Below are 27922 nucleotides of genomic sequence, written 5' to 3' on the forward strand. Positions count from 1 at the left end.
CTAGGATTCAAGCCCTATTGCTTTGTAGGTTAGATGCAGCCCCATGGACCTGTGGTTTGGAAGTCTACTAAAAGTAACCCACAATGCCATGGGCTGACTGTCTTTGTCCTCTGGACAATTAAGTTTGGTGGACAGTCAGGTTTTTCCATGCTGCACGAACAAAGGGCTAGACTGGCCACATTTTGGAAGGGTGCTAAGAAGTCTGGGGTATAGGTGTTTGGAATCATGCCCACATAATGCAGTGTAGATGCTGCAGACCCAGGTTGGGACTCAAGGTTCAAAAATTCCTAACCTAGGACTTCAAATGAGTTTAAACCAGGGGTAAGCAACCTCTGGCACACATGCCGAAGGCGGCACGCGAGCTGATTTTCAGTGGCACTCACATTGCCCGTGTCCTGGCCACCGGTCTGGGGGGGCTCTGCATTTTAATTTAATTTTAAATGAAGCTTCTTAAGCATTTAAAAAACCTTATTTACTTTACATACAACAATAGTTTAGTTATATATTATAGACTTATAGAAAGAGACCTTCTAAAAACTTTAAAATGTATTACTGGCACACGAAACCTTAAATTAGAGTGAATAAATGAATGCTCGGCAAACCACTTCTGAAAGGTTGCTGACCCCTGGTTTAAACCCTCAAGCCCTAGGTTAACAAACCCAGTGTCTGCTAACTCAAGTTCTGCTAACTCTGAGCTTACATTGCAGTGTAGACATACTCTCTGTGACTGACCTCAGGCCTAGCTTTGTCCACCAAAGACGACTCCACCTTCACACTTCAGCTTAATTCCCCTTTTAAAATTTAGATGAGAGACTCCTCCTGAGCAGACTTATCAAGCCATTCAGTTTGGGAGAAGCAGATAGTTTGTTCTGGAGATGTAATTTGTACTACCAATGATAAAGTGAATTGTTGCATTCTCTCCTGAAGAGTCAGCAACAAATCTGGAAGCTGTAGGCCTCTACCAAGCTTCTGTGGGCCAAGGCTCAAGGTTGGCTCCTGAACTGAGCAGAAAAGGGTCAGTTTAAAATCTTGATATCTCTTTGTTGTTTTTTAAACATCCATGTTCTGCAGGCTGGGTTAAGTTCTATTATTAACTCAGTTTTCTGGTGTCACTGTATTTTTCTAATTAGCAGGTCACAGATATTGAGAGAATGCTTCTAGTTATTCACCAATCCGAGGAAAAAAGTAGTTTAGCGAGCTCAGCCAATGTTTGGTATGTTACAGGTTCATAGGCAAATCAACTGTTTTGTTTCATTTTGTACAGTTGAATTTAGATATTTAGTTTTTATTTAGTTTGAGTATGGGCCAGTAGTTTCAGTACTACTTGTGCCGGAGAATCTCCCATAAAAGTCAATGGGAAATGCTCTTGTGCAAGGAGTACTGTACTGGGCTCTGTGAAATCAATGGAGCTGCAAGCACTCAATACCTCTCAGGTACTTGCCATTTGTCGGAATGAAATTCATCCCCATGCAGAGGGCCAGTGTAAAACCTGTGCATCACTTATATCGTGTGCAGGAGTGGGCAAACTATGACCCACGGGTCGGATCCGGCCCACCAGCCATTTTAAGGCGGCCCTCGAGCTCCCATTGGGGAGTGGGGTCTGCGGCTTGGCCCGCAGACTCCGGTGCTCCAGCTGGGGCACAGGGTCGGGGGCCGCTCCACACATCTTCTGGAAGCCACAGCATGGCCCCGCTTCGGTGCTCCAGCCAGAGAGCTGGTCCCCCTCCAGCTCCTATGCAGTCCAGTGGCCCCTTCCAGTGCTCCAGTGGGAGCTGCAGGGGTGGTGCCTGCAGATGGGGCAGCGAGCAGAGCCACCTGGCTGCGCCTCCATGTAGGAGCCTGAGAAAGGACATGCCACTGCTTCTGGGAGCTGCTTGAGGTAAGTGCCGCCCAGAGCCTGCACCCCTGAGTGTCACCCCCACACCGCAGCCCTGATCCCCCTCCCGCCCTCTGAACCCCTTTGCCCATGGCACCCTCTTACACGCCAAACTCCTCATCACCAGCCCCACCCCAGAGCCCGCACCCCCAGCTGGAGGCCTCACACCCCCCCTCACTCCCCAGCCTGGAGCCCCCTCCTGCACCCTGAACTCATTTCTGGCCTCACCCTGGAGCCTGCACTCCCCACCAGAACCTTCCCCTCCCCGAACCCCAATCCCAATTTGTGAGCATTCATGGCTTGCCATACAATTTCTATTCCCAGATGTGGCCCTCGGGCGAAAGAGTTTGCCCACCCCGATCTTGTGGCCTTAAAATAATGCTTAGGTTCTATTGGAGCTTTGTTGATTCACACCAGCTGAGGATCTGGCCCTAAAAATTTAGTCCCCTTTCAGAAATTTCTTTACAAATTAAAACCACACACATAGCAGTCTGTTTACTTAGTTTATTCATACAAACAATGATTACACAAGACTGTATATTGTTTGAAGACTGCAATAGATTTCTAATTTAACAACTCTGTAACAAAATTTAACTAAATTTAACATTTATGAAAATATAACTCTCTGATTGGGTAATTCTTCCCAACAATACAAAGTTTTACATAAAAACATTCAATATGATCTATTAAGTTGCAAACAAGTTAGGAAAAGTCATTCAAGTCACTTGATATACTATATTGGCTTTTACATAGAACATTCACACACTACGTTAAACCCTAGGTTGGCATTTGTTTCTTGGAAATTTAGTGGCATGGAGTTCTAACTTCCCCAAACGAAAAATGTGGTTTGTTTAAATTCTTTTAAAAGTTTGCCAAGGACATGCCATGTTTAAGATAAGTAAAGAGTGGGATGGGGGCACCTTTTCACCCTTTAGATACAGATAGCTACTTCTTTTAGTTAGGTGAAACTGTTTTTTAAAAAATAGTTGACAATATTTCACAATTTCTGTCTTGAAACTGATAAAACTGTATAAAAGGCTCAGAACAGTCGTAAAGCAAGAAGTGAAACATAAAGGAGCATACATACAGTATGTAAACCATTACCAATTGGAACAGTAAAGAACCTTTGGACAGCCTTTAGATTTTATGTAATATTTCAACACATATACAGGTATATTCTGTTAGTCCCAGAGTATTTGGTCATCTGATCTGTGTTGAACACAGGAAAGAATAGGAATGGTAGTAATAAGGCAAACGCTATCAAGAATAATACATGGCATGTCTGAAAGCTTTCTATTAAGATCACTGTAGGGACTTAAGAGATATTCCAAACTTTTATACAACAGAGAGAAGTGAACAGGTGTTTGACTGTTTATCTGTTAATGCCCTTTCTCTTTGAAAAAGTATTTTGTTTTATCCAGTACTAATATGCACTGTAAAAGAGACAGAAAAACAATACAATTTCAGTGTTAAACTTCTTCTTTTATGACCTAGGTAATAACTAGTTTTTATCATTTTTATCAGACTATAGAAAAATCCTTGCATGCAATGTTTGTAACTTTCAGTACTTTCATTTAGATGAAGACTGATTTATTACCTCACATGTAGATGTGTTTGGTGTTGATTGGCTTCTACCCCTTTCAACCCAAATGTTAATCCCAATTTTTTTTTAAAAAAGTAGCTATTTCTTTAAATGATGGAATGCATCAAGTGTTCCAGGTTGGCAGGTGACATCTTGTCATTGCACCATCCAGCGGAAAAACACGTTTGCAAGTGGGTATAAACTCAGGGTAACAGTTGACCTAGCTTTGTCAACAACGAGGCTATCTGGATTATAAAAGAGTGTCTTGCCTCTTATCCAACAATAAATTGAGTTTTGTCTCTAGCTAAAACTCTGGCAACCCCCAAATAAGATTTTCTAATTCCTGTAATGATATAACAATTGTAATAGTATTGCTAGAAATTGTCAGTCAAGGCCCTGGATCTAACCTTGGACTAAACCTTGTATTCCAAAATTTTAAAAACCCTGCCGCCCATTGGATAAATGTTTTTCACATTTGGTTGATTTTTTTTTGCTTATTTTTGTTCACATAAATGTAAGAATATTTGTTGAGAAAAACAGCATTCCTGCCCTCAGCTGTTCTTCGTCTTTCAAGAAATGCACTGGTACTTACTTTTGAATCAGAAGACTAGCCTATGCACAAGTATTATGTATTCAGGAAAACTAAGTCCATGTTTCTAATCAGTTATCAGCAGCAAAATTGTGTCCTCTGCAATCTATGGCTGCGCACACTTTGTCATAACAGTAGTTATGTTTTTTGGGTGTTGTTGTTTCGCTTGTCTCAGGGTCTGTCACTGTGATGGGGCTATCTCTTGCAAACACCTCAGTAGACTCTCTCCAAATGCAGTCTGCATTCACCTTGAAGCTATAATTGTGACACTTTGGCCTAATCACTTGTGTTGCATTACTGAAAATTTGACGGCTGTTTGAAGTAGCAATTTTAATTTTCAGTGCTGCATCTACTCGATCCACTACAGTATAAGTACCTATACTTCCATCATCAAAGCCAACAATAATATTCAAATGCCTCTGTGAGAGAGAAAGAAAGGTTGGAGTTTTGTAAAGGGAACAAGCACCAATGTTTTTACCATCAGCCAGTCTCATTACAATTAAGCTAGAGATGGCACCATTGTCATCATCCTCTTCATTACGAAAACAGATGTACACAAGATAGCGGCCATCACGGGACAGCCTCTGTCGCCAGATAATGCCAGGGGCATGAACCACACGGAGTTTGCCGCTGTGTAAATCAAGCACATTGATGTTCTCATCACCACGGGACAGAATTCCTAGCTTCCCATTGGGGGATATTTCAAAGTCTTCTAAATCTTTTAAGAAATTGCTAGGCAGTTGTACACGCCTGCAGATTACTTCCTCTGTCAGACTCCAGATGTTCACTGTTTCAGTGGATGTTATAAACACTACAATATCTGGGCAGTCTGGGATCAATTTAATATTAACAATGGTTGCACCATCATCGCAGCAAAATTTCTTGGTTATACTTCCTGTCCAGAGACTTACTGCCAACACTTTATTCTTTGTCATTCCAACTACAAATGTATTAGCAGTGGTTATAAACGCATTCTGTAAGGCAACTAAAATATTGCAAACTCTGTGTCCCGTGGCCAGTCGCCAAACTCTGGAGGCATTTTGTTCACAGAGCGAGACGACAAACTGATCGTTGTGTGTAATCATCAGCTGAGATATCTTTTGTCCATTAATGCGGAAGATATTTTCGCCGGTAATGGTGTGCCATACATATTGGCTACATTTGTCATCTGATGTAATCATTATTTCTCCAGAAGAGGTCAGCACACAGTTTTCAACAATACCTTCATGCTTGAACACAGCTTCAATGAATCCAGTGCTGAAGTTCCACTTATGTACAGATTCTGATCCATCCAGTGTATAAATTAATTCACCTCTGGTTGGCAACACCAGTCTTTGGATGGGTTTGCCAGATTTGTCAATATTGGACATAGCAGTTATGATATCTATATCCCAGATAGAAAGGACACCACTGGTGGATAAGGATAGCAGCATGTTATGGTGACTGGGTTTAATTAGTCTGACTATGGTTCCTGAGATTTCCTGTAAGCTTGCCATACACTGTCCTGTATCTCTCCTCCAAACAAAAATGGCTGAGGTATTTTCCATAGAAGCAATTATACAGTCACCGTTTTTGGATAACACAGCAGATATAAAGCGCTCATTGTGTTTTGCTCTGAACTTTTCAGTCACTTTCCACATGCCAGTGTCGAGAAGTTCTATACTGAGTGCCTTACAAATTAAAATTGCACTTTGGTCTTCAGAAAGTTCAATGCTGACAACTTCGCTGTCTTCTTTCCTGCAATCGAAGTCATCTGTCAGTTGGGGATTTGTGATTTCCTCAGTGTTCCAAACTGAAAGACCACCCTCATTGTCCACCATCACCATTTCTTGAGCAGTGTCCAGAACAAGAAGAAATTTCACAAATCCACCTGAAAATTCAGAGGTCACAGTGGACAGTTTCTCTCCACTTCCTAAGTGAAATATAGTGGTGGTGTTAAGGTACTGTCCGCAGAATGCATAGACTCCATCTGGAGAACACTGTACACAAGTCACTTCATACCAGCAGTGGAAGTGATAAAGAGGCCACCCATAAAGCAGATCTATTATAGTAACATCTTTGCTGGCTTCCAGCCAAGCAAGTGCATGATTAATGGACAGTGTAAATCCATTTATAAAATTTGAGCTTCCCCCAATTCCACAATGTTTTGATCCCTTAATTTCTACTTCAGACAAAAGACAGGAATTTTGATTATCGTAAATCAAAAGTGTGTTCTTTGTTGTAGCCACTACAAGATATTTTTCATCATTCGTAAGTTTGATCCCTAAGATAACAGATTGAGCTGTTGTAATTTGCCTTAATAGCTGGCGAGTCTCTGCATCCCAAGTACTGATGGAGCCATTTTCCAGAGCAGCAATGACTGTATTTGGATTAAAAGTAGGCAGGATCTCCGTGACCTGCATACAACTGGATGACAAGGGTAGTCGCTCGGGGCTGTAAGTCACATCCATGGAGGAGTGCAAAGGAACGATAGAGCAGTATTTGGGTCCATCTCTGTCACATTCTAAAAGAAGGTGTCTCAATTTAGGCAATGAGCTGACAACTGGAAGGAGCCTCTGTTGCAATTCAGCAGAGAGTGAACCTGGATATTTTGTTACTTTGAACTTTATACTGCGAAGGGTACTTGCCAGAAATTTCAGCTCCTTTTCTTGTGAATAGTTATAAGCCAGTTCTATGTCAGAAAGTGCTTTGTCAAACTGTCCTATTTTAATCATTGTGTACAGCCAGCTGAAGTTCATAATGACACCATACAGCAGATCGTCTGATCTTCCACATCTTGTCAAGTGATACAAAAGTTCTGTCATTTTCCTGTGATTGACAAAAAAGATGTCAGGCTCTAATGGATTACACTGAAAGACCCACGGCTGATCAGGTGCTTGCCTGTCAAAAGAGGTGAGATCCATACAGTGCTTCTCCTCATCATTCATGCTTCTACTGTTATTGTCAAGGCACCCATTCAAATACTGATCTTGGCTGTAAAAAGATTTCCTTCTTCCACCTGACCAAACACCGAGGAAGTACTCTGCCATGATTGTATGCATTTCATGTACATCTTCCTCACTGTGGAGATACAGTTTCTGGGCAATAAGCTGCAGGTGCCTATTTGCCCACACTAGAAGTGTTACATTTTTCACTTGCCGCTCTATCAAGTATCCCTTTAAGCCCTCCTTAAGCCTTGCAATGTATATGTACGGTACCCTCAATGGGTTACATTGCCTGACACTATCATTTAGCTCATACATAACACTGTTGTCAAGAGCTAAAATATCTTCCAGTTCCATTTCACTCAGGCCAGATTTGGACATTGTGATGTAGCCCAGTGCTCTCGACAACAGCTTTAGCCCACACTTGTTTTCTAATGACCAAAATAACTGCTCGATGCTTTCATGAACAGTGACACAAAGGGAGGACTCATCAACATCTTTGTGAGATCTCCAGTTCCTAACCTCTCTGAAGGTTAAGTTTACAAACATAGGCAGTGTGCACTTTGAAAAAGCTTCATTGACATAAATTTGTTGCCCTGATGTTACTTTTCTTTTAACACGCAACAGCTGATGTTTCAGTACTTGGCTGCACATCTTTCTGTCTCTTGAAATCAACTCAATGTAGTTGTCCTCTTCATGAATAAGGCACCTCAGTTTTTGCAGGATCCCATGTTTGTTCGGCAGTGTTGACATGATTATCCGTACTGAACGGGGAAGGTGAATGGGGAGCCACCATAGTTTCCTAGCATCATCGTTATCTGAAAGCTGCTCTAAGGCATCAAATATTATAACCAGTGGTCTGTGAAATGAAGACTCATTCAACAGATTTATAAACAAGTCCCGAAGATCATGAATCTTTTTAGGGTAACTTTGTACTAGGCAACGGTAATTAATTGCTAATTGTTCACAAATACTTTGAAGCAGATTCTTAAGATCTGTACTCATTTCTGTGGATCCCAAAAATCTTATAACTACCACAGGGTCAGATTCTGGTCCCATCTCTTCCTGCAGCCAAGTATAAGCCTATAATGTAGAAGCATAATTTAGTTAATGTCTAAATTAACAGAGCCAAGTGAAGCACAATAACAGAGCACATAATTGTTTTACTTATGGTTTTATAAACAGCATTAATTTGTTGGAAAACATAAGTTTATTTTTGAAGTGTTCCTGTCCGAGTGGAAATGTTCTAAATAGTGGGGTTATAGAAAGTGTTAATATTATACATCACGAATGAAATATTAGATTATATGTCATCTTTAACTCAAGCAATACTGCCAGAGCACTCAGTAATACAGCAGTGGAGCTGTGGTTTTCAGTGGAGACAAGTTCACAGACATATGAAATGTGCTCCTCACACTTCACCATGATGATCTAGTTAATGATTGGACAGGCATATGTGAACTAAACGACTTCTGAAATTTTGAAATAAACACAAATCATGGAACTTCTGAAGCAATTCAAGAGGATCTGAAACAAATTAGCATGTCTTGGAAACGTGCTTTACTTGTAAGACTGATACCATATAATCATTAAATGGTGTCACATCTTTATAACACCAGGGAACAGGAAGGGAGGGACTAATGATGTTACAATGGTGTATTTGTAAAGTTGTTTATTTCACAAATAAATTAATTCTTACCAGTGATCTAGGAATTGGATGAAATATTTGCATTTTCTTAGAAAGCTCTACTAACAATTATGTTTTGGCTGGAAATATGATATGGAGATGTGGCTACTAGGATGTACAGTGCCTCTTTCCTGAATAGATATCCAGTAATGTGCAGAAGACTGGATTTATTGTCTGTATCAAAGACTAATCTTAGATCTGTTGATACCACAATAAGGAAAATGGGAATTAATCTGGTCTACATTTACTGCCTCTATTAAGATTAGCATATTATAAAATATATTGGTTTTTATTTTTTACCTTCTTTGCCACTTCAGCTAATAAAAGGGTTTTTCCAGTGCATGGTCCTCCATATATGATAAGAGGGTTAATATGTCCTGTTTTGCTGTGCAGAGTGTATTTATGAACTATGTTTAGCGCCTCACACCTGTACTCATAGAAAGAGGAGTACGTTTTACATAATGAAGAGTGTTGAAGGACTTCATCATAAAGCAAGTCTGTCTCAGTGTCAAAATTCTGTTGTACTGTTGCTTGAATTATATCAATCATGTCTTCGTAGAACTGTTTACCAAGTCCTTCAATGTAGTGGTTCTCTACTTCTTGTGAATAACCAAGTTTCATGTCACAATGAGTAACAGAAGTGTACACTCTCAGATTAGATGCTGCAACACTCGTAGGAATAAATTCATCCCGGAGTTTGATCAATTTATCATGGGCTTCTGGATCCCGAAGAACTTTCCCACCTATATGAATTACATCCATGTATTTTCCCATCTCTGGAATTTTAACAAAACGTTCAATGTTGGCAATTTTCCGAATGTAACAGACACACTTCTTCAGGAAAGCTGGTGTTTGTTTTCCCAAGGCAAAATCAAGCTCATCTTCAACAGCTGGAGGGAATAAAACAGAAAATAGGAAAACTGTTAGCTTCCTTCAAAACAAACAGAGGAAAAAAATCTCTGTTCCCTCTAGATGAACAAGCAAACAAAAAATACTATATGCAAAATGTATCAGGTGCAGTTTTATTTAGTACTAGCTATAATACAGGACTCAGCCTCAAGCATGTATAAATTTACTTTTCTCCTCTTTTAAATTATGTGTGAGAAACGACAATCAAAAATATACTTTGATAATTGTGGAAATATTGCTGGCTAGATTATGAATGGGTGCATAGATACAGAATATTTTGTGTACGTATTCTGAACTTTACCAGAGGAAAGATATCTCTTTGCTTGGCTGTGTTTCATTTTTCCTTTTTCGTGCAGCAACTTCACAGCAGTCTTAAAAATCTTCTTAATCTCTTCTGATATGTCCTTCCATTTGTTCTCATTTGTAGAATTTGAAGATGATTCCATCTTTTAAAAATATTCATAGTTAAACAGTAGCTGTAACATCAGTTTCTACAACTTCAGAAAGCAAAGGATTAATATTTAAGGTAATGATATACACAAGAAAGGAGAATACGGTTAATAATATAATGCATACATTTTAAAAAAAACCTCCAGTATATTCACTCTTAACCTTTTATATTGGACAGATCATAATTTTACATTATAAGTTGTCCTGAATATAAAACATAAGACTTCCTGAAATAGTGCACAGAACTAAAATGTGAACAACATTATTCAGGGGGTAAATAAGAATAACCAGTAAAATATGAAGAGAAAGTGGGTTTTTGGGTCAGGCCTGGAGTACTATTATTAGGGAATAATAATATTTTTCGATTAACTTTCATCCTTGGATCTCAAAGCTGAAAATTAGGCACAAGGAATTTCAAATTAAGCACCCCAAATTAGGTGTCACTTTTGAAAATATTGGATTTTATTTGATGGTACTTCAGTTCTTCCTTTGCAGAATGGTTATCATAATCTGACTTGCCTCAAAGGGGTGATGTTAGGCTAAATTCATTCATCTTTGTAAAGTGCATTGAGATATCTGGAGGAAAGTTCCTGTGGGCCAGATTGTAACCAGGAGAGAGAGCAGCCCATTGGCAGTTAGGCAGGAAGTGGGTGGAGCCTTGGCTTTCCTTCTAAGCCCTGCATTCCAGCTAGCGCAGCTGAGCTGGTGCAGAGAGGGGAGTAAGCTGTACCAGGAAAGAGCTGGCACATTTTACTTCCCCCTATGGAGCAAGCAGGAAGCAGGGACCAAATTGTGGCTCTCTGAGTCACAGTTTTGTCCCTGCTCTGCTCCTGGGGCAGTACAGCTAAGCACAGCCCCTTTACTCATGTCAGATTTTAAGATTACAGGCTAGCCCTATTTAAGTACAAAGTAATTTTATTATTATTATTTCTGATTTCGTGCTAGATTGTCAATTTGCAGTCTAGTCCAGAGTATGGGGACAGCACCTCGTTGTGCTGCCTCAGGGAATCACAATCTCTCACAAAGCCCTTCCTGCAGAAAATTCAGAGTTGCAGATCATTTTATATTCCGTCTGTTACTTCTGTTTTGTTTACTGGGTGTAAAACTGCACTAGTGTTGATAGATGAACCTTTTCTGCTTAACCCTTGTGGGACAGTAGCTTGGGGAAATCTATAAAATATTAATAAACAAAAATACAAAAAACCCTTCAAGATCTATTTAAAGGGCTGTTTTGGGCTTTGGGGGGGACGTTATGTAAATTGTTGTCCCCCCCCCCAGTGATAAATATTTCAGACTCTGCTGCACTACGTTTTCTTGAACTCTTTTAAGTCCTTACTGCTCAAACATTTTTTACGCAACAGAGGAGGTTATTGCATTTTGTAACATGGTAAATGCATGCTATATAGTGGTTTAATTTCCTTTTGTAGTGTAATTACAGTCAGTATGCACTAAAATAAAGTGACATTTTGATATTGCTTTGGGATATAGCTCTACCCTAAAGGGTTTATTCTCTTCTGGGAGGGCCAAATTCTGTCCTTGGATATAAATCGGCTCTTGCTATATGAGGGTAAAATTGGGCCCTGTATCGTGCATAGCTACGGTCAAACAAAGTTATGTGCACATATAGGAGGTGAGACTAAATGGGACTGTTCAAAAATATTTTACTAAGAAACTTTTTTTAATATGAACTCCAATTCAAGGTAGTCCTTGAGTGTGTGCTTAATTTTAATCATTTGCTTAGCTTAAAGCACGTGCTTAAGTGTTTTGCTGACTTGGGGCCCTGGGGAGAAATTCCCATTTGCCGTGTAAGTCCTATTCATGGACTTTTAATGAGAGCCCCATGCGAGGGCTGAGAGAGAGTCTTCCCCACTCCAACAAGCAGGATGGATAGAGGCACCTATGCAGTCATTCCTCAATTGCTGCAGAAGGCTCATGAGCTGTAACAGTGCTTGCAGCCCACTATCATTGCCCTATAAAGGCGACAGCTGTGAGCAGTGGACCATTCTTAGACCCAGCAGCCTTGGCCCATCACTCCCCATGGTGTCCCACACTTCCTCCTTCTGGACCATCACAGAGCCAACTTCTGCAGTGTGCAAAGAGTTCATAGACTATGGAGGTTCATTCCATTATGACCCCTAAATTGTTTTCAAATGATGCTGGTGAATTCCATCCACTGTGACCAATCTATGTAGGTTTTTTTATTAAGGACATGAAGGTAATTTACCGTATTATGATTGTTCTTCAGCATTTCAGATTTTGGTCTGAGGTAATATGCTGGTGGCACCGCATTTTCATCTCTACAGTACCACTCTTCCAAAATCCTTGTCTCTAGCTTTGCCTCCACAGCAGCATCTAGGATCATTTCAAATTCCGATGATTCAACTTCTCCAGGTATTCGGATGGTCCCATATTTTTCTCCCAACAGGCCCTGTGTATTTACAACAAAGTATGGGTTTAGTGTCCCTTTCCAGTGATGCTAAGACCCTAGTCAGAATATGGCTAAATACTTTCATAAGAATCAACATGGCATTAACAACAGTTCTATCACTTTGAAGTTACGAGGAAAGTAAATAAATATAGTTAGGCTTTGTAGAATTGGATTTTTATTTTTTTTATACTTTCGATGGCTAATATCAATGTTTATTTTAAAGTATTTTTTCCAATTTTTACCTATTTAAATTTTCATAGTTCTGGGGAATTATAGGGGTGTCAGGCAATAATTATTTAATGAAATAGACATTAAGATTCAAAAGTTAAAGCTTTATAACCATTAAAACACAATCTATCAGTCTCACGTCAACACATACAAAGTAAGTATCTGAGTTCTTCAGTAGCATTTTTCTTTCTTTGCCTCTCTGTAAATTACTATTATCTATGGAAATATTTTTTCATCAGTTTGAGTGTGTACAGTGAAATCAATGGCTACAGACATTTACTGATAAAAATCAAATCCTTCTGAGCCTAAATATAGCAGAAGATGAATTCTTACTAGGACTATTGTATTGAACTGCAGTTTGGTTAAAAGGGCTTAGATATTTAGTATCTTTCTTAATAATTAATGCTAACAGAAAAACCGATGAAGTGAGCTGTAGCTCACGAAAGCTTATGCTCAAATAAATTGGTTAGTCTCTAAGGTGCCACAAGTACTCCTTTTCTTCTTTCTAAGGATCAGGGACACTGAAATTCTGCAAATGAAAACAAATACTCAAAATATATTTTATTAGGGAACCAACTATATATTCATATGATGGCACAGAACACAGGTTGCCATGAAAATCCTGTGTGGCAGTGAGAATGAAAACTCCTCTGTTTGTACTAGGTAGAAAAGAAGCACCAGGTTTTTCAGCATAAGCGGTTACTAGCCACGTTGCTCTTTGAGTACTCCAGGTGTTCAAAGTGGTGAAGAGCTGAACTCTAAGCTGTACTAATCTTTTCCTTTTACAGCCAGCTCTGTGCCACTACAGCGATCATGCCAGGGCTGGATATGCCAGCTTTATGGCCAGAATCCGCCAATGGCAGTGTGGGAGAAAGCAGCTGAGCTGCACTGCACTGGAGAATCTGGCTCCTAACCTCTCTTAGAAACGATGATATGTTGTTATCTAAAAACATAAAAATCTAAAGTTTTCAAACACTTTGGCTGAGTCAGTCATTATAGACATGTATTTTTAAGGTAACTTTCTTCCCATTTTTATGAGCATGGTCATCCTTAATGTTGTTCATAAAGCGTGCAGATCTGGATCATGGCTTCCTTGACTTCTGTGCCTTCCTCTTATTTTCTGCAGTTGAATGTATGTTTTCATTTTGATGAAAAGTCACATGGCATATTACGCCTGATAACCATAAAGCCATATTTTTATAATATTGGTAACAGCAACGAATACCCAGATTACAATTTAAGAAACACAAGCTGCTTCACTGCCTTGAGAACTCTCATTAGCAGAAAATGCTGAAGATATTTATCCAAATAGCTACCTGGTGAATGAACGAATGAAAAAAAAAGAAAAGAAAGAGGAAAAACTGGTCAAAACTAACTTAAATACTCAGGTGCACCCATTTTCTGTATTAAGAGAAGAATTGTTCAGAATCTCAGAGCTGAGACTGTGGTACCTTAGGAGTTAAATTCTGTTCCAGGGGTTATGATGGGGTTATAACTCTTTTAGCTAATATATTCCTGGAGGTAGCACCTCACCAGTATTCTACAGAATGAGCATTGGTCGGATAATCATATAGGAGATACAGCTCCAGATAGAGATTTTCAAATCTGCAGCTAGCTGAGATTAATTTTGGACACTATGGGTTGCTAGTAAATATTAATATTTTATTATTCTTTCGGTATTAACCTCATGATTTCTTGGCCAAATATCCTAAAATCTTTTCTTTGTTAGCCAAAAGTGATGGTTAAATTCTTACGTGAGGGAGTTTTTGTTTTGGACAAATGAATGTCTTTGTCCTAGCAGGCCTGTACTGAGTTATACACTCTGTACTCTGAACTTCAGCTGACTCTTGTGTGTTGTCAGTAAGCTTTAACTGGACTGTAGCATATTGTTAGATAATGGATTGTGTGTCCTTCAACTCTGGACTCGTAGGGAAATGTGTCCACATGTCCTATAAAGGAACTGCTTGGAACTGGTACGGGGCAGGTGTTTCCTGTGATTATTAAAATAATAATCTGTCAAAAGATGTTTTTAGTTTATCAGGATTTAGTCTAGCAGATTATTTCGTTCATAATGACTTAGTTACAGATATCTTTTTCAATTAATAAAATAATGGATGTTGAACAGCTGTTTTAGCCTATCAATTGTGTGAACCAGATACCATGAAAAAAAGTCCCTGGCCAATAGGTAATTTTGTTTGTCTCTTTTCTGTACACTCATGTAGTATATAAAGAGATGACTGTAGTTATAGATGCATATTGTAGTGGACAAAATGACTGTAACTGATAAGGGATGCTTATAAATACTCTGTAACTAATAAAATTAGTAATTGACAAAATGGACAAGGAACATGTGGTATAGCAGATGTATTCTTTAATCAATGTATCAGCAAAACATTTAATGCATGGATTAATGGCTGAGCATTAAGAGCTAATTGTAGTTACAAGTGGTCCCAGTAGTGATAAGTTAGTTAGAAATATCATTGGCTTTTTGATTCAAAATAAGATCAAGCATGAGAGAGGATTTTTCTTTGTTCTGAACAGTATCTAATGGGTCAGTCTGAGGTAGTTAGTCAGAAGTGAACTGAAGTAAAGCTGCCATCGCCTCTCCAGTTACAGAGGGTTGGTATGTTTGTTTTCTTTCTGTTTTCTGTATAATGCTGTATTAAGGACTGATTGATTGACTGTCATACTTAAACAAGCCTTCAATGGAGTTAATTATTTGACACCATATCTTAGTAAATCCAAACACAACAGGGTGAAATCCAGGCCCACTGAAGTCAGTGGGAGTTTTGCCATTGACTTCAGTGAGGCCAGGATTTTACCCTGTATACTAAGTTTCATTTATCTTATTTTAGTGGTTAGTTTATGTAGATAAAGATTTTGAGGTAAATACAAAGAGGTTAAAGAGAGGGAATAAATTAATGGGAGGGAAACAGACAGAATTTGATATGGCTCTCATTTAAGGAATCCTTATGTAGATACTTCCTTAGAAATGCACATGTATACAGTTATGACCCCCCAGTGCCAACTAGCAGAGGGCACAGGGGAGCACACAGGTTCTCCAGGGATCCCTGGGTTGGATATCTGCATAATATTTCACCAAAGGTGGCATGTGAGGTGTCTACCTGTATGGATGATATTTAAGGAATGATATATCTGTATGGAAAATTATGTTCTTAAGGTCTTGGAGTTAAGGTAGATCACCAGGAGGTGACAATGTTCCTTTCAGGCAGGTGATGACAGACACCTATCTCCCTGTTCAGCCATTTGTGTATTGTATGCCTCCAGTCACTGTATGCCTATTTGCATACTGAATCACAGGCAAAAGAAGAGATTGATTATTCTGTGGATTTTCTCACTTGCAGATTTTTCAAACAGTGGACGGTGGAGGTGTCCTGTTTATGAATAAAGACAAAGGATTTTTTTGGTATATCTTGGAGTGCCAAGTGACACAATGAGTCCTTCACTGAAAAGGCAAGCTGACAAGCCTGCTTGTCTCATGAAAGGAGGGTCATAGCCGACCTGACTGTAAAGTGCTGTGAGGATTTTGGGTGACCAATACTCTGTGAGAGTATCTTGTTAATTCAGCCTAGGGTCCAGAAAGCATGTTATGATTTTATTTTTTGTTACCATTTTTTTCCAATACTTATACTTGCTACTATTTGAATCTCTATGCTTTGTTAAATAAACTTATACTTGATTCCACTATAAACATATGTAGGTGCTGTGTGTTAAGTTGAGCGGTGATCTGAGGTGGAACTGATAAGCTGGGCTGCACTTGCTTCTTTAGAAGTAGTGAATCTGTGACTTCTGAGTATCCAGCGGACCAGGGGCTGGGCATTCCAGGGGGACACTTGGAGGGCTCGAGGGTTGGGGTGTGCCAATAGCTAGCCTGTAGAGTAACAGTGAGGCCTAGAGGGGAGCGCTCGTGCTGCCTGTGGCCGGAGGAGTTGGGGAGCAGACCCACGGCAGGCCCAGAGAAGACTTTCTTCCACTAAGGGCAGGTACCTTAAAATCATCAGCTTTGGTTTTGTAGAAAGCTGGTTGGAGAAATCAGTCTTGCTCAGTCAGAAGAGTCAAATAATCATTCTTCTGATGAAATGAGAATGTTTTGATTATATAAATTTCTCTAGTTTGTGATCATTTCTAATTTGCAGTTTTCCCTAAAAAGATCCACATCTCTTCCCACAATGGGGTAAACACGTTGCAAAGTTTAGACGTTCATTCTCCTAATCTTCTTTTTAGAATCCTAGGTTTTCTGTAGTTCTGCAGCTGCACAGTGTGATGTTCCCCTCTGGTGTTATCTGGACGGGTGATCTGCTAGGTCACTCCAATTCTCGACTCTGGGAGCCAGCCTTACCCTGCTCTGCTTTGAGAACCCCCACTCCTGGGCTCTGGCATGTAAGCTGCTCCTTGGATTGTGCAACCAAATGACATTAGCCAATATCTCCAGTCCCAGACACAACCCTAGAAACCTCCATCCTGCAGTATCCAGTTATGTCTGCTGGATGCTGCAAGCTTATATGAGTTCATCAATGTAACAAAGAAGTTGATATGTACCAGGCTTGTTATCCCAAAGGGAGTCTCTGACACACTTCAAACCAAACACACTATTACTATAACATTACTGTAACAACAATTACTATAACATCTCTATAACAACAATGCTCAGTGCATCATGAGCCTTCCGAAGACATCTGACATGACAAACTTTGAATTGGATATCACTCAATCATTTTACAAGGATGTGCCCCCGAGGTACAGAGCATCACACACAGATTAAGCAGGAAATAATAACCCTTCCTCTTCTGCTGCTGCTGCTTCAGGAAAAAATAACTTTTTCTCTGTCAGACTGAAATTGAGCCTTGTGCAGATGGCCAATACAAAGCTTATGCACTATTCCAGTCCAGTGTAGGTCATACATAGGCCTTGTGAATTTCACCCTCTGCAGAACTCCACTGTATGGATTTTGCAGTTACTTTTTATGTCGATTATTAAATGAAATTACCAACGCTGTACTTTTTCTGTATTTGGGCCCCGTAAATTCAATGAGGAGTTTTGCCTGAGCAAAGACGGTAGAACTGGCCTTTCATTAGCAATACTAAAATATCTAAGTATCTGCTGCATTTTTATGTTATATTTAAGGCTGTAAGAAAATCACAGGCCATGATTTTGTTGCAGAAACTGCAACCTTTAACACACATTGCCTCTTTTCATAGTTGCCGCAAATTTGAGGGAGTAGCATTGTGACCTGGGGCACTGGGTTGCAGTGTCACTCAAATTTGTGTTTATCATGGTTTTTATTTTGGTTTTTTAAACAGTTTTTTTATAGTACTTCAACTGACCGCAGCAAAATCACAACTATAGCAAACTGTGGCTGCAACTTCTGAACCAAAAACCATAACTTTCATACAGCCTTATATGCAGATTACTGCAGCTGACTTAATTAATTCAAGTTATTCTTAAGGAGTCTTTCCTAATGGAATCTGTACACTTCGCTTTTCTCTGGTACAGTCTGTATTGTTATGTCTCCACAGTACTGGAAGTAATAAAAAAAATTAAGCAGTCTTTTAAGACGAGGAGGCAGGTTCTTTATTCTATATCTTATCTAAAGCTATCATTGCAATGGACATTACCCAAACAGTCATGCATCACTAGATCATCATTCTGAGTAGTGGAGCAAAGCACAAATAGAACACTGATCTGGGTGTGGATAGGCTATGGAAGACTCTTAGCAATGGCTTTTTAATAAAGTTGAGGCATACACAGATTTTATTTAAAAGCTTTTTAATTATTTTTAACTGAACACTAATACAGTAGAGGGGACACATGTATTGCTGCCTGTCGTTACTCTGTGGATGGCATTGTCAGTACCTACTTACGTGACTGATGTCACTTGAAAAAACAGCCACAGGAGAGAAGGAATAGTATTTGCCCATCAAAATGTACATACAAAAGAACATCCCCCATCTGTTATGGTGATAGAGACCAGTCAGTAAAATGAGCATATACAAGAACAGAAAGCTTGTGCCACTCTGCGTGAAGTCAAGCTTTCTTTGTAGAAACATTTCCCTACCCCTTGCATTAGCTGAATAATGGAGACGCTTTAAAAATTCGTCTGAAAAGAGAATATGCATTCTGTCCAGAGAGAAATGCAATGTACCACGAAAGTAGCAGCAGTCGGGGTGGGGCTGAGAAGGAAAGAGAAATCTGAGTGAACTTACAGCATGGTGAAAATCTGCAGCCCAGGACAACAGGGCTGGCTTTGTTGATACTCTGTATTTAGGATAACCTGGAGCCAACAGCTACAGGGCAACAACAAAAGTGAACAACACACTGTGTGAGGAGACTATGTGCGAATGAACATTCCATCACTTAGAAGGAGGTGGCTGAGGGTGGAAGGGAAGCTACTTAAGGGTAAATCCATATAGGTACCCCATTTCCATTAGAAAGTTTTCCCAAGGTCTTCTCAAGGAAATGGAGGAATAGGAGCCAGCTGCAGTGCACATTGCAGAGCTAGGCTCCTCTATTCTTCTCCTCACTATAGTACAGAATGTTTTGAAAAGGGAGGGCAGATTGTTTTCTAAAAAGGGAATCCTCTGTGGAATTCTGGGTTCCTTTGTGGTCCAGGCACACTGAAAAAAAACTGGCAGAACTGGATTATTATTAGAGATGGCACCATTTTAAAGTGTGGGAATGGGAGTGCGGCTGAAGTAGATTTAGCAACATTGCCAATTAGTGGTGGAAAGATAGTACAGCAGTCCCAGATAAGTAATTATTTCTTCATATATATTGCTGTTAGTCTTCTCTTCACTTTCTCTGTATTAGAAAATAAGTACACTTTTTGTTATATAAATAAATAACAATATACTAATGGTGTTGTATTTCTCTGGCTTCCTTCTGTGCTCACTGGGTTTTTTTGTTTTTTAAATCAAACTAAGAAGGGGGTGGGGAGAGACTGGAAGGGTGCAAAGAGTGAACTGGCCAAATACAGGGAGAATTAGAGGTTCATAAAACTGGTATTCAGTTTCTAGGTATATCATTTCAGGATCGGGCAATGTAAGGCCCTGAGATCTTATGCAATAGCTGAATTCTTGCCAAGATGTCAGTAGGAGGCTAGCTACAATGTGGTATCAATACCTGGCTCCAAGTGTCCACCTGAAAAAAAAGTCTAGATAAAGAGCATTGTTTGGTAAAGAGCATGTTTTCTAATCATTCCAAACTAGTCTGAGTCTACAATCCAGTTTCCAGACAATAATTTCATGGTGACAGTGTGAGTCATTGAACATAACATTTCTCCCATTTTCTGAAGGATGACTTAAATAACTGACATTTTTCTTAAAGAAACAAATGTCAGATCCCAATATGAGGACCAGATAGTACAATGCATAGCTTTGTAAAGAGAATAGTGTTCAAATGCTGCATTAAGTCACACACAAAAATTAGTTTGGTGGCCTCATAGGACATTTCTCCTTGCTCATGATCCACTGTAGTAGTTAGCAAAAATAGCAGTGTCTGCTAAAAAAAAAAAAAAAAGTCCGAGGACTGTAACCAGTATTCAGTAGACTGGAAGCTTGCACTTTGCTTGCCTGCACCTTGCCTAACTTTAGCCAATGATGTCTTTCAATTTCCTTAAGCACCAAAATGAGAGAGAGACGAAAAAATACTCTCTAAAAAATCCAACAACTTCTTCTGCCCTACTAGGATGTAATATCATATAATAAATCAGATCCTACGCTGGTATAAACATACATAGCTCTACACCACCTGAGGATCTGGCTATATAAATACAATCTAATGCAACACCATATGTACAAATACAAAAATAAATCAATACAGTTCAAAAAAGATTTTTCATGTTTGATGCATCCTCATATTAAACCCACCAAAAATAAAAGGGGGAATATTGTCATTGACAACCCCTGTGAAAAATGACAGTATCTTACAGTCATGATCCAAACAATACATTTTACAATATTGATATGACAGTGTTTTGTGTGATTGTCAACTATAGAAAATGAGTATTTTTTTAAAGGGAAATGTTACTAAGAATATTTGTCCTACATTATATACCAGGAGACAGCTTGATATGCAGATTCATGAATTAAATCTCCCACACGATAACGCATTAACTTTTAATAGCAAAACAACAAATTACAGAATCATTAAATTGGAGGAGGTTGAAATATTTAATGCTGCCAGGGCGACCACTGCTGCCTCAGCAACCAATTATATCTAGCTGGGGTTTGCATAATTAACATAAGCTGTAATATAATGCCAAGAACAACCTCAGCAGTATCTCTGTTAGCTTTGTTAAGCCTGGGGCCAAAGCGACCATTAAAGGAAGATTAAACAATTATTATTTAGATCCAGATGGGAAATGTTTTTCTTCCCCTTTCCCGTGGTGTATGAATATACTCATATTACAGATGTACTCCTAGTCACAACAGAAGGAACAAAACTGAAATGATTTGGGTTTGCTCTTCAGTCATGACAGATTCACAGTGCATGTGGTGTAATTATTTCAGACACTTCATCACCAAAATGGTCACAGACATTTATACTAGCAGCTTTTATGAATGCAGAACCAGTGTGACTTTTAGGTTAACTTGCAGTTCTCTGAGATCCTCCATGATAAAGTTTAATAAGAACTGTTATGTCACAGGAAGTTGTACGAGTTACTAATTAGCTTCGTTCATCTAATTTTTGAGGAAATGACGCAGTAAGACCTGCAAACCAAGCCAGTTTAACAAGCTAGGTTTCCTCATGATCTGTGTAGTAATCTCAGATACTATTTATTGTAGTCACTGTAATTCCTTGCTTCACTACTAAAAGAGAAAGTGGCAGATTCAGCGAATATCCAGTTTTGTTAATGTTGGATGGATTGGAACAGGAGCTAAAATTGATGATCTTTTGCTGGACCTTATAGGTAAGTAGCAGGGCTCACTCTCAGTCTTTATGATGCTCTGAATTTGGCACTGAAAATGGACACAATTAGTTTTTTCCACTGGTTGACTGTCTCTCTTTTCACAGAAATCGCATGGTTGCCGGCTCTTTTCTATTAACTTTTTAATGGGATACTATTCTAAGAAATCATACTTGGAAGAATCAAATATAATTGGTTCATTTTTATAATTTTCCTATTATCTAAAGGCAAATAATACTTTTAACAACAATCTTGTGTCAAGTAGCCATTTTGCTCTGAGAAATATGTTTTGATTGCACTGATGCTTATCATGATGCTCATCTATTTATCACCAGACAGCCTCCCAAACATCAGTGCAATCAAAACATATTTCTTGGCATCACCAGGGGTGTGTGGCGGGGGGAGACGGGTAAACTTCAACAGTGGTGCAAAAATGGTTAATACAATTATAATTTATTGTGATAATTCTTGGTAATTGTAAACCTAACTTTGCCTTTACTGAAGTTTAGAAGATTTTTGTAATTACAAATTCATACATGTGCACATATATGGCTTTGGAAAATAACCATTCTTATGCTTATGTTTTTAGCTATTTATTTTACTGAAAGTAATAGTTAAGCCAATTAAAGACACTCCTAGGAAATCTCTGCTTTCTCCCAATTAGTGAGGGGCATGAAAAGCTTCAAGGAGAAGACCTCCTCCCTGGCGATACAGCTAATACTTATCACTTTCATGTCCAATTGCAGATTTTGGAATGCAAAAAAGTTTTTCAATGACTATTTTGTTGTAATATTCTATGTAGTTTATTTTATGTGATGTTAGAGCTATCTGAATATTAGTTATTGTGATTTTTGTTTTTGTATAGAGGGTTTGGTAGGAGTTTTTAATTGTGAGTGAAGCTACTGTAGACTAACATTGGGAACTATCTGGTTAAAAGCAAACACCTAACAGGACTGTCTTCTTGAAGAGACGCCCTTCCCTTAGTTAATGGAAATTTTCTAGGATTTCAGAGAAAAGGATGTGTAGCACCTGGTTTATCAAGGACACGAAAGCTAGGTCAGGAGCCTCTTATCATCCCTTTTCCCTCTGTTCCCTGCCCCTCAAGTAAAAAAAAATATTCTATGGGGATATTACAATGATATTGTAATTAAAGATATTACCAGCTTCTCTTGTAAAACACCAGGTGGTTTTTAGACCATGTATTCCTGGAGAGGAGACCTAAGCTAACCCCTTGGTAAACAGAAAGAAATAGTGGAATTTAATTTGGAATTTGAGACTTACATTGATTAATTGCTTGTTTTAAGACAGCTCCTTGAGTGGCTTTTTAAGTAACTGAATGTAAATACTTTAGTTGGGATCACTTGCCTTTGCCCATTTATAAATTGTTGGTTATCCCTGATATACCAAACAGGATTCACCTATCCTTAAACAAAATGCCTTGCCCATCTATAAACAGTTTTGGTTATCTATAATACACTAAAATAGGACTCTCTGTGATTTTGAAAATATAAACTCTGCTCTTCTCTTACCTAGAGAAGAGCGTTCCCATCTGGGTAGATTTACTCTTAAACTGCAATATCTGTTAACAGCTTTCCATAGAAAGGCATCAGTGTTTGCTTGTGTTTGTTGTTTTGAATTTTCTTTCTTTTAATAATAATATAGTCATAGTTAATCATTGCAATTACTTTGTCCTAAGGCATGTGACTAAGATAGTGGGTGTCAGATCCCTGAACTGGCACTAAACAAAACAATTATGTTTCTCTAAACTATAAATTTTAGTTATTTGGGGGGATAAAATTAACTGGTGCATGACTTGAAACACCACTTTTTACTTCATGTTTGAGTGTGCAAAACCCACATTTGTATATGCAGAACTGTCTATAGGTTGCATGTTCAAGTCAGTTACGGCAACTACAGTCTGACTCTTATCCATGCACTTACTCCATTTGTGTGCACAAATACATATTTTACACATGTTAACAGGTACATTGACAAATCAGGGAGCTTTTCTTAAAGTCTGGACCACAAATGGTCAGGATCTCAGTTTTACAGGGAATTTTATAATAAAGGCATTCTGTTTAACCTCCCATTCAAATGAAACCCCACCGCACTAAGCCAGCCGATTTCTTTGGTTTTCTGATATGTTATAACTTTAAATGCATCCTGTAGAAATTCCTTATGCTTTATGCTGTCCTTCAGATGTTGGAAAAATCATTTGAAAAAATAAAATAGAGTCTGACAGACTTATTTGTTTCTCCAAAATAAATGACACAATCATTGTTGAGTTTAATTATTATGAGAAACAGAAAAGAACATTTCATTGTTTTATTCCTCAAGGGAACAATAGCTGCTCCTTTATGACCTCAAAACAGAAATGCTAATACCTTAGACAATAGCGAATGCTTTGAATAAAATGTTTATTTAAATTTGTTTTTAATGCACTAATGATCACAGTAAAAGCAAAATAAATATTTGAATTACTTGAGGAGCTCAGTAAAGTACGCATTTGTCATCAGTTTGTAAAGGTCCATCACAAACTACTAAACTGACATTAGCTGAAGCCATGTTGCAGAGAGTTGTACCAAGCCACTTCATCCAAGCCAAATATTGGGAAGATGAAAGTAATACATGTTATGAACATGGTTTACTTTGTTTTGACTGTGTAGACAGAAGTGGTGATGTGACGAGCTATATGAACTGCTGGGCTGCACCTTGGCCTCCTGATCAAGGAAGCAGTAGTGTGCTCTCTGAACAGACCCTTTTAGCTGCTTTTCAGGCTGTTAAGCAATCAAAGGTAATTGGAGAGAAGGCAGTTTGCTGCCCTTGAATAAAACCCACCAAAAATGCTACCATCAGGTGGCTTAAAAAAATAGGTAGAAAAGTTATATCCCTGGATTTCTAGGATTTATGTATCATCGTGTCTCCAGAGCAGTGCAATAGAGTGGTAACTTTTCTGCTGCTCCACTGAGGAGGCAGTGCAGCCTACTGGACAGTGGGCTTGGACTCAGCTACAGGAGACCTGGGTTCTCTTCCGAGCTCTGCCGCTAGTCTGATGTGTGATATTGGGCAAGTCATTGTGCCTGTCTGTCCCCATCTACAAAATGGAGATAATGATCCTTCAGAAAGTACTTTGATATCTACTGATGATAAGAGCTAAGTATTATTAAAATTGAGCCTATTGACCTGATGGTGTTAACATTTAAAGGCACTCGTGATTAAACACAAATTATTTTGTACAGCTCACTGCATAGTATTTAATCCAGAAACATGTACGATTCTTCCTTTCCTTATCCCTACTACAGGGAGTACCTGGTGTGGACGTCATATGCCTTTGTGTTTCAAGAACATCAGATCATTGGACTCATAAGACAGCTTGGGTTCCGTTGCACCAAAGATGAAAGCTGGCTGCTGAACTACATCCTAGGAAATGAGATTGGACTGGAGAGGGCAGCGGGGTTCCTGGGAAGACCCTAGATTGAAAGGAGAAATGAGCCCTCCAACCCTATCCCAGATGAGTACCATTCCTGCCCCACTAGGAAAGGGGATAGAGTAGTAGTAGGATGGTTCTGAACTTTTATACCAAACTTTCAGAAATTTTGATCTGGGATTGGTTCAGGATAATGATAAAGGTAAGGAGCGATTCTTCTTTGAGTGAACCACTTCACTCATCTCTAATCTTTACCTGCATTTTAATATTTCCATTTCTCAAAGCTTTTGTCTCCCTACAGTGGAGCTAGATTAGAGATTATGAAAGATGATTCCTCAGCACAGAGAAAGGGAGGAGATAACTATCTAAAAGTACATCAAACACCATAGAAATCTATTTTGCTTATTTCACAGGAAATCCATGCTGTATCTCTGATTTACAAAGCAACAACATAAGGCCCCCCCTTAAACCAGTGGTCCCCAAACTTTTCACATCATGCTCCCCAATCCTATCCCACTCCCCACAAGGAACTTGGGCCAGGAGCGGGGCTGTGGCTTGGGGTTGGTGGTGGACCAGGGATAAGGGGGCCCCAGCTGGGGGTCGGTCTGGTGCCAGGAGTGAAACAGTTGCTGGGAGTGGAGTTGTGGCCAGGGGCCGAGGCTGGGGGCGGGGTTGGAGGTGGAAGCAAAGGGGGCTGGGTGGTGCTTCCTCTTCACCCCCCTGTGGGGGCTAGCCTGGGCCCTGAAGATTCCTCCAAACCCTCCTGTTTGGGGACCACTGCCTCAAATGGATATAATAATGTCCCCACAAAGAGGTTGCAATGATTTAACTCAATAAGCTTCAAATCTGATTTAGCTAAATCACTAACGTTCTCCTGTAGAAAATGCCACTGACATTTTAATGCTAATGAGGAACTGTGATGGGGTGTCTATTCTGTAGAGGTGATGAAAGGGTTAAGTGGAGCTGGATAGCTCAATTACGCTACCTGGCTGCACCTTGTAGCTGCACCTTGCATGTGAGAGGGAGGGAAATGGAGGCTTCATGATGAAGCCCAGCTGGGGAAGATGGTGGGTAGTTTCTATAAAGCGAGGAAGCTGAGTCACGAGGAGAAAGGGAAAGAACTGTGCAGCTCCTCTCTGAGTAACAGAGTGTGGGTCTCTGAGAGATGCAGAGCAGCCAGCGGGTGGAGCACGCAGTGGTGGTGAGCCCTGACAAGAGGACAGCATGTGGCAAGGTGTCTGATGAAGCAGATCTTGGCTGCAGTTTACAGGGTCACTGGACTGGAAGGCAGGGTGGAGGGTGGGCCTGAGTTTCCCTACCTGCTGCTGGGAATGAGGCCTCAATTGTAAAGGGTTAAGAATGACCGAAAACACTGGGAGAAGCGTGTGAGAGTGGGCAGAAGTTGCTTTCGTTGTGGCTTGTGTTTTACTTTTGAGCTTGGTTAAAAGACTCAAGGAAGAAGTTTTTGGGCCACTCTGATGGAAGACAGGTTTCAGAGTGGTAGCCATGTTAGTCTGTATCAGCAAAAAGAACGAGGAGTACTTGTGGTACCTTAGATACTAACAAATTTATTTGAACATAAAGCCCACTAAAGCTAAAGCCCACTTCATCAGATGCACCAGTCCTCGCTTACAGACAGTCTCCCAACCTGAAGCAAATACTCACCAGCAACCACACACCAGACAACAAAAACACTAACCCAAGAACCTATCCTTGCAACAAAGCCCGTTGCCAACTCTGTCCACATATCTATTCAAGGGATACCATCATAAAACCTAATCACATCAGCCACAATATCAGAGGCTCGTTCACCTGCACATCTACCAATGTGATATATGCCATCATGTGCCATCAGTGCCCCTCTGCCATGTACATTGGTCAACCTGGACAGTCTCTACGCAAAAGAATAAATGGACACAAATCAGACATCAAGAATTATATAACATTCAAAAACCAGTCGGAGAACACTTCAACCTCCCTGGACACTCAATTACAGATCTAAAAGTGGCAATTATTCAACAAAAAAAATTCAAAAACAGACTCCAATGAGAAACTGCAGAACTGGAATTAATTTGCAAACTGGACACCATTAAATTAGGCTTGAATATAGACTGGGAGTGGATGAGTCATTACACAAACTAAAAACTATTTCCCCATGCTAATTTTCCCCCTACTGTTACTCACACCTTCTTGTCAACTGTTTGAAATGGGCCATCCTGATTATCACTACTAAAGTTTTTTTTCTCCTGTTGATAATAGCCCACCTTAATCGATTACTCTCATTAGAGTTGGTATAGCAACCCCCATTTTTCATGTTCTCTGTATGTATGTATATATATAGATATATATATCTTCCTACTGTATTTTTCCACTGCATGCATCTGATGAAGTGGGCTTTAGCCCACGAAAGTTTATGCTCAAATAAATTTGTTAGTCTCTAAAGTGCCACAAGTACTCCTTGTTCTGATGGAAGAGGAGCCCTGGAAGGGTGGAAACCCTTTGACTGATAACCACTGTCAGGTAGCATACAGTCCTTTTGGGATATTGATACCCTGGAAGGTATGAGACTTGTAAGTGGCTTGCGTAGAGTCATGAAAAGAGACAGATAACTCCACGGCTGGACTGGCTGTCAGCAGTGGGTGCCTTGCTCCAATGGTAAGTCAACTCTTCCACACAAAGACCGCTTTGGGAGGTGTGTGTATGTCCTAGCACACGCTAAGTAAAGCAATTGTCATACTTCATGTAGATCAGAGAGGGCCCTCCAGCAGTTTTGCAGAGTGCGTTATCTGGTGTACAGATGTTCGGATTTGCATTTGGTTTCTCTCCAGCGGGGTCACTTGGGATGATTGTTGTTATTTTGATTACAATAGTGTCCAAAATGTGCAAGGTGCTGTGC

General features: G+C 39.6%; 1 protein-coding gene across 5 annotated transcripts in view; it reads right to left on the reverse strand.

Annotated features, from left to right (window-relative positions):
- Positions 1-2366: 2366 nt before the first annotated feature.
- The window catches only part of NWD2 (NACHT and WD repeat domain containing 2), a 135800-nt gene continuing 110244 nt past the window's right edge, over positions 2367-27922 (reverse strand). For 4 of the 5 annotated variants that reach the window (XM_075127979.1, XM_048848593.2, XM_048848596.2 and 1 more), the window contains 4 exons: positions 12242-12445; positions 9869-10013; positions 8959-9548; positions 2367-8054 (listed from right to left, as the gene is read on the reverse strand). In XM_075127979.1, the coding sequence (XP_074984080.1) occupies positions 4119-8054; positions 8959-9548; positions 9869-10013; positions 12242-12445 (4875 nt within the window). In that variant the 3' untranslated portion in view covers positions 2367-4118. Of the gene's footprint in view, positions 8055-8958; positions 9549-9868; positions 10065-12241; positions 12446-27922 lie in introns of those variants that run through there. The other variant, XM_048848597.2, reaches the window with a different exon arrangement.

This window comes from Caretta caretta, chromosome 4 (assembly GCF_965140235.1).
Source record: "Caretta caretta isolate rCarCar2 chromosome 4, rCarCar1.hap1, whole genome shotgun sequence".
Taxonomy (NCBI): Eukaryota; Metazoa; Chordata; order Testudines; family Cheloniidae; genus Caretta; species Caretta caretta.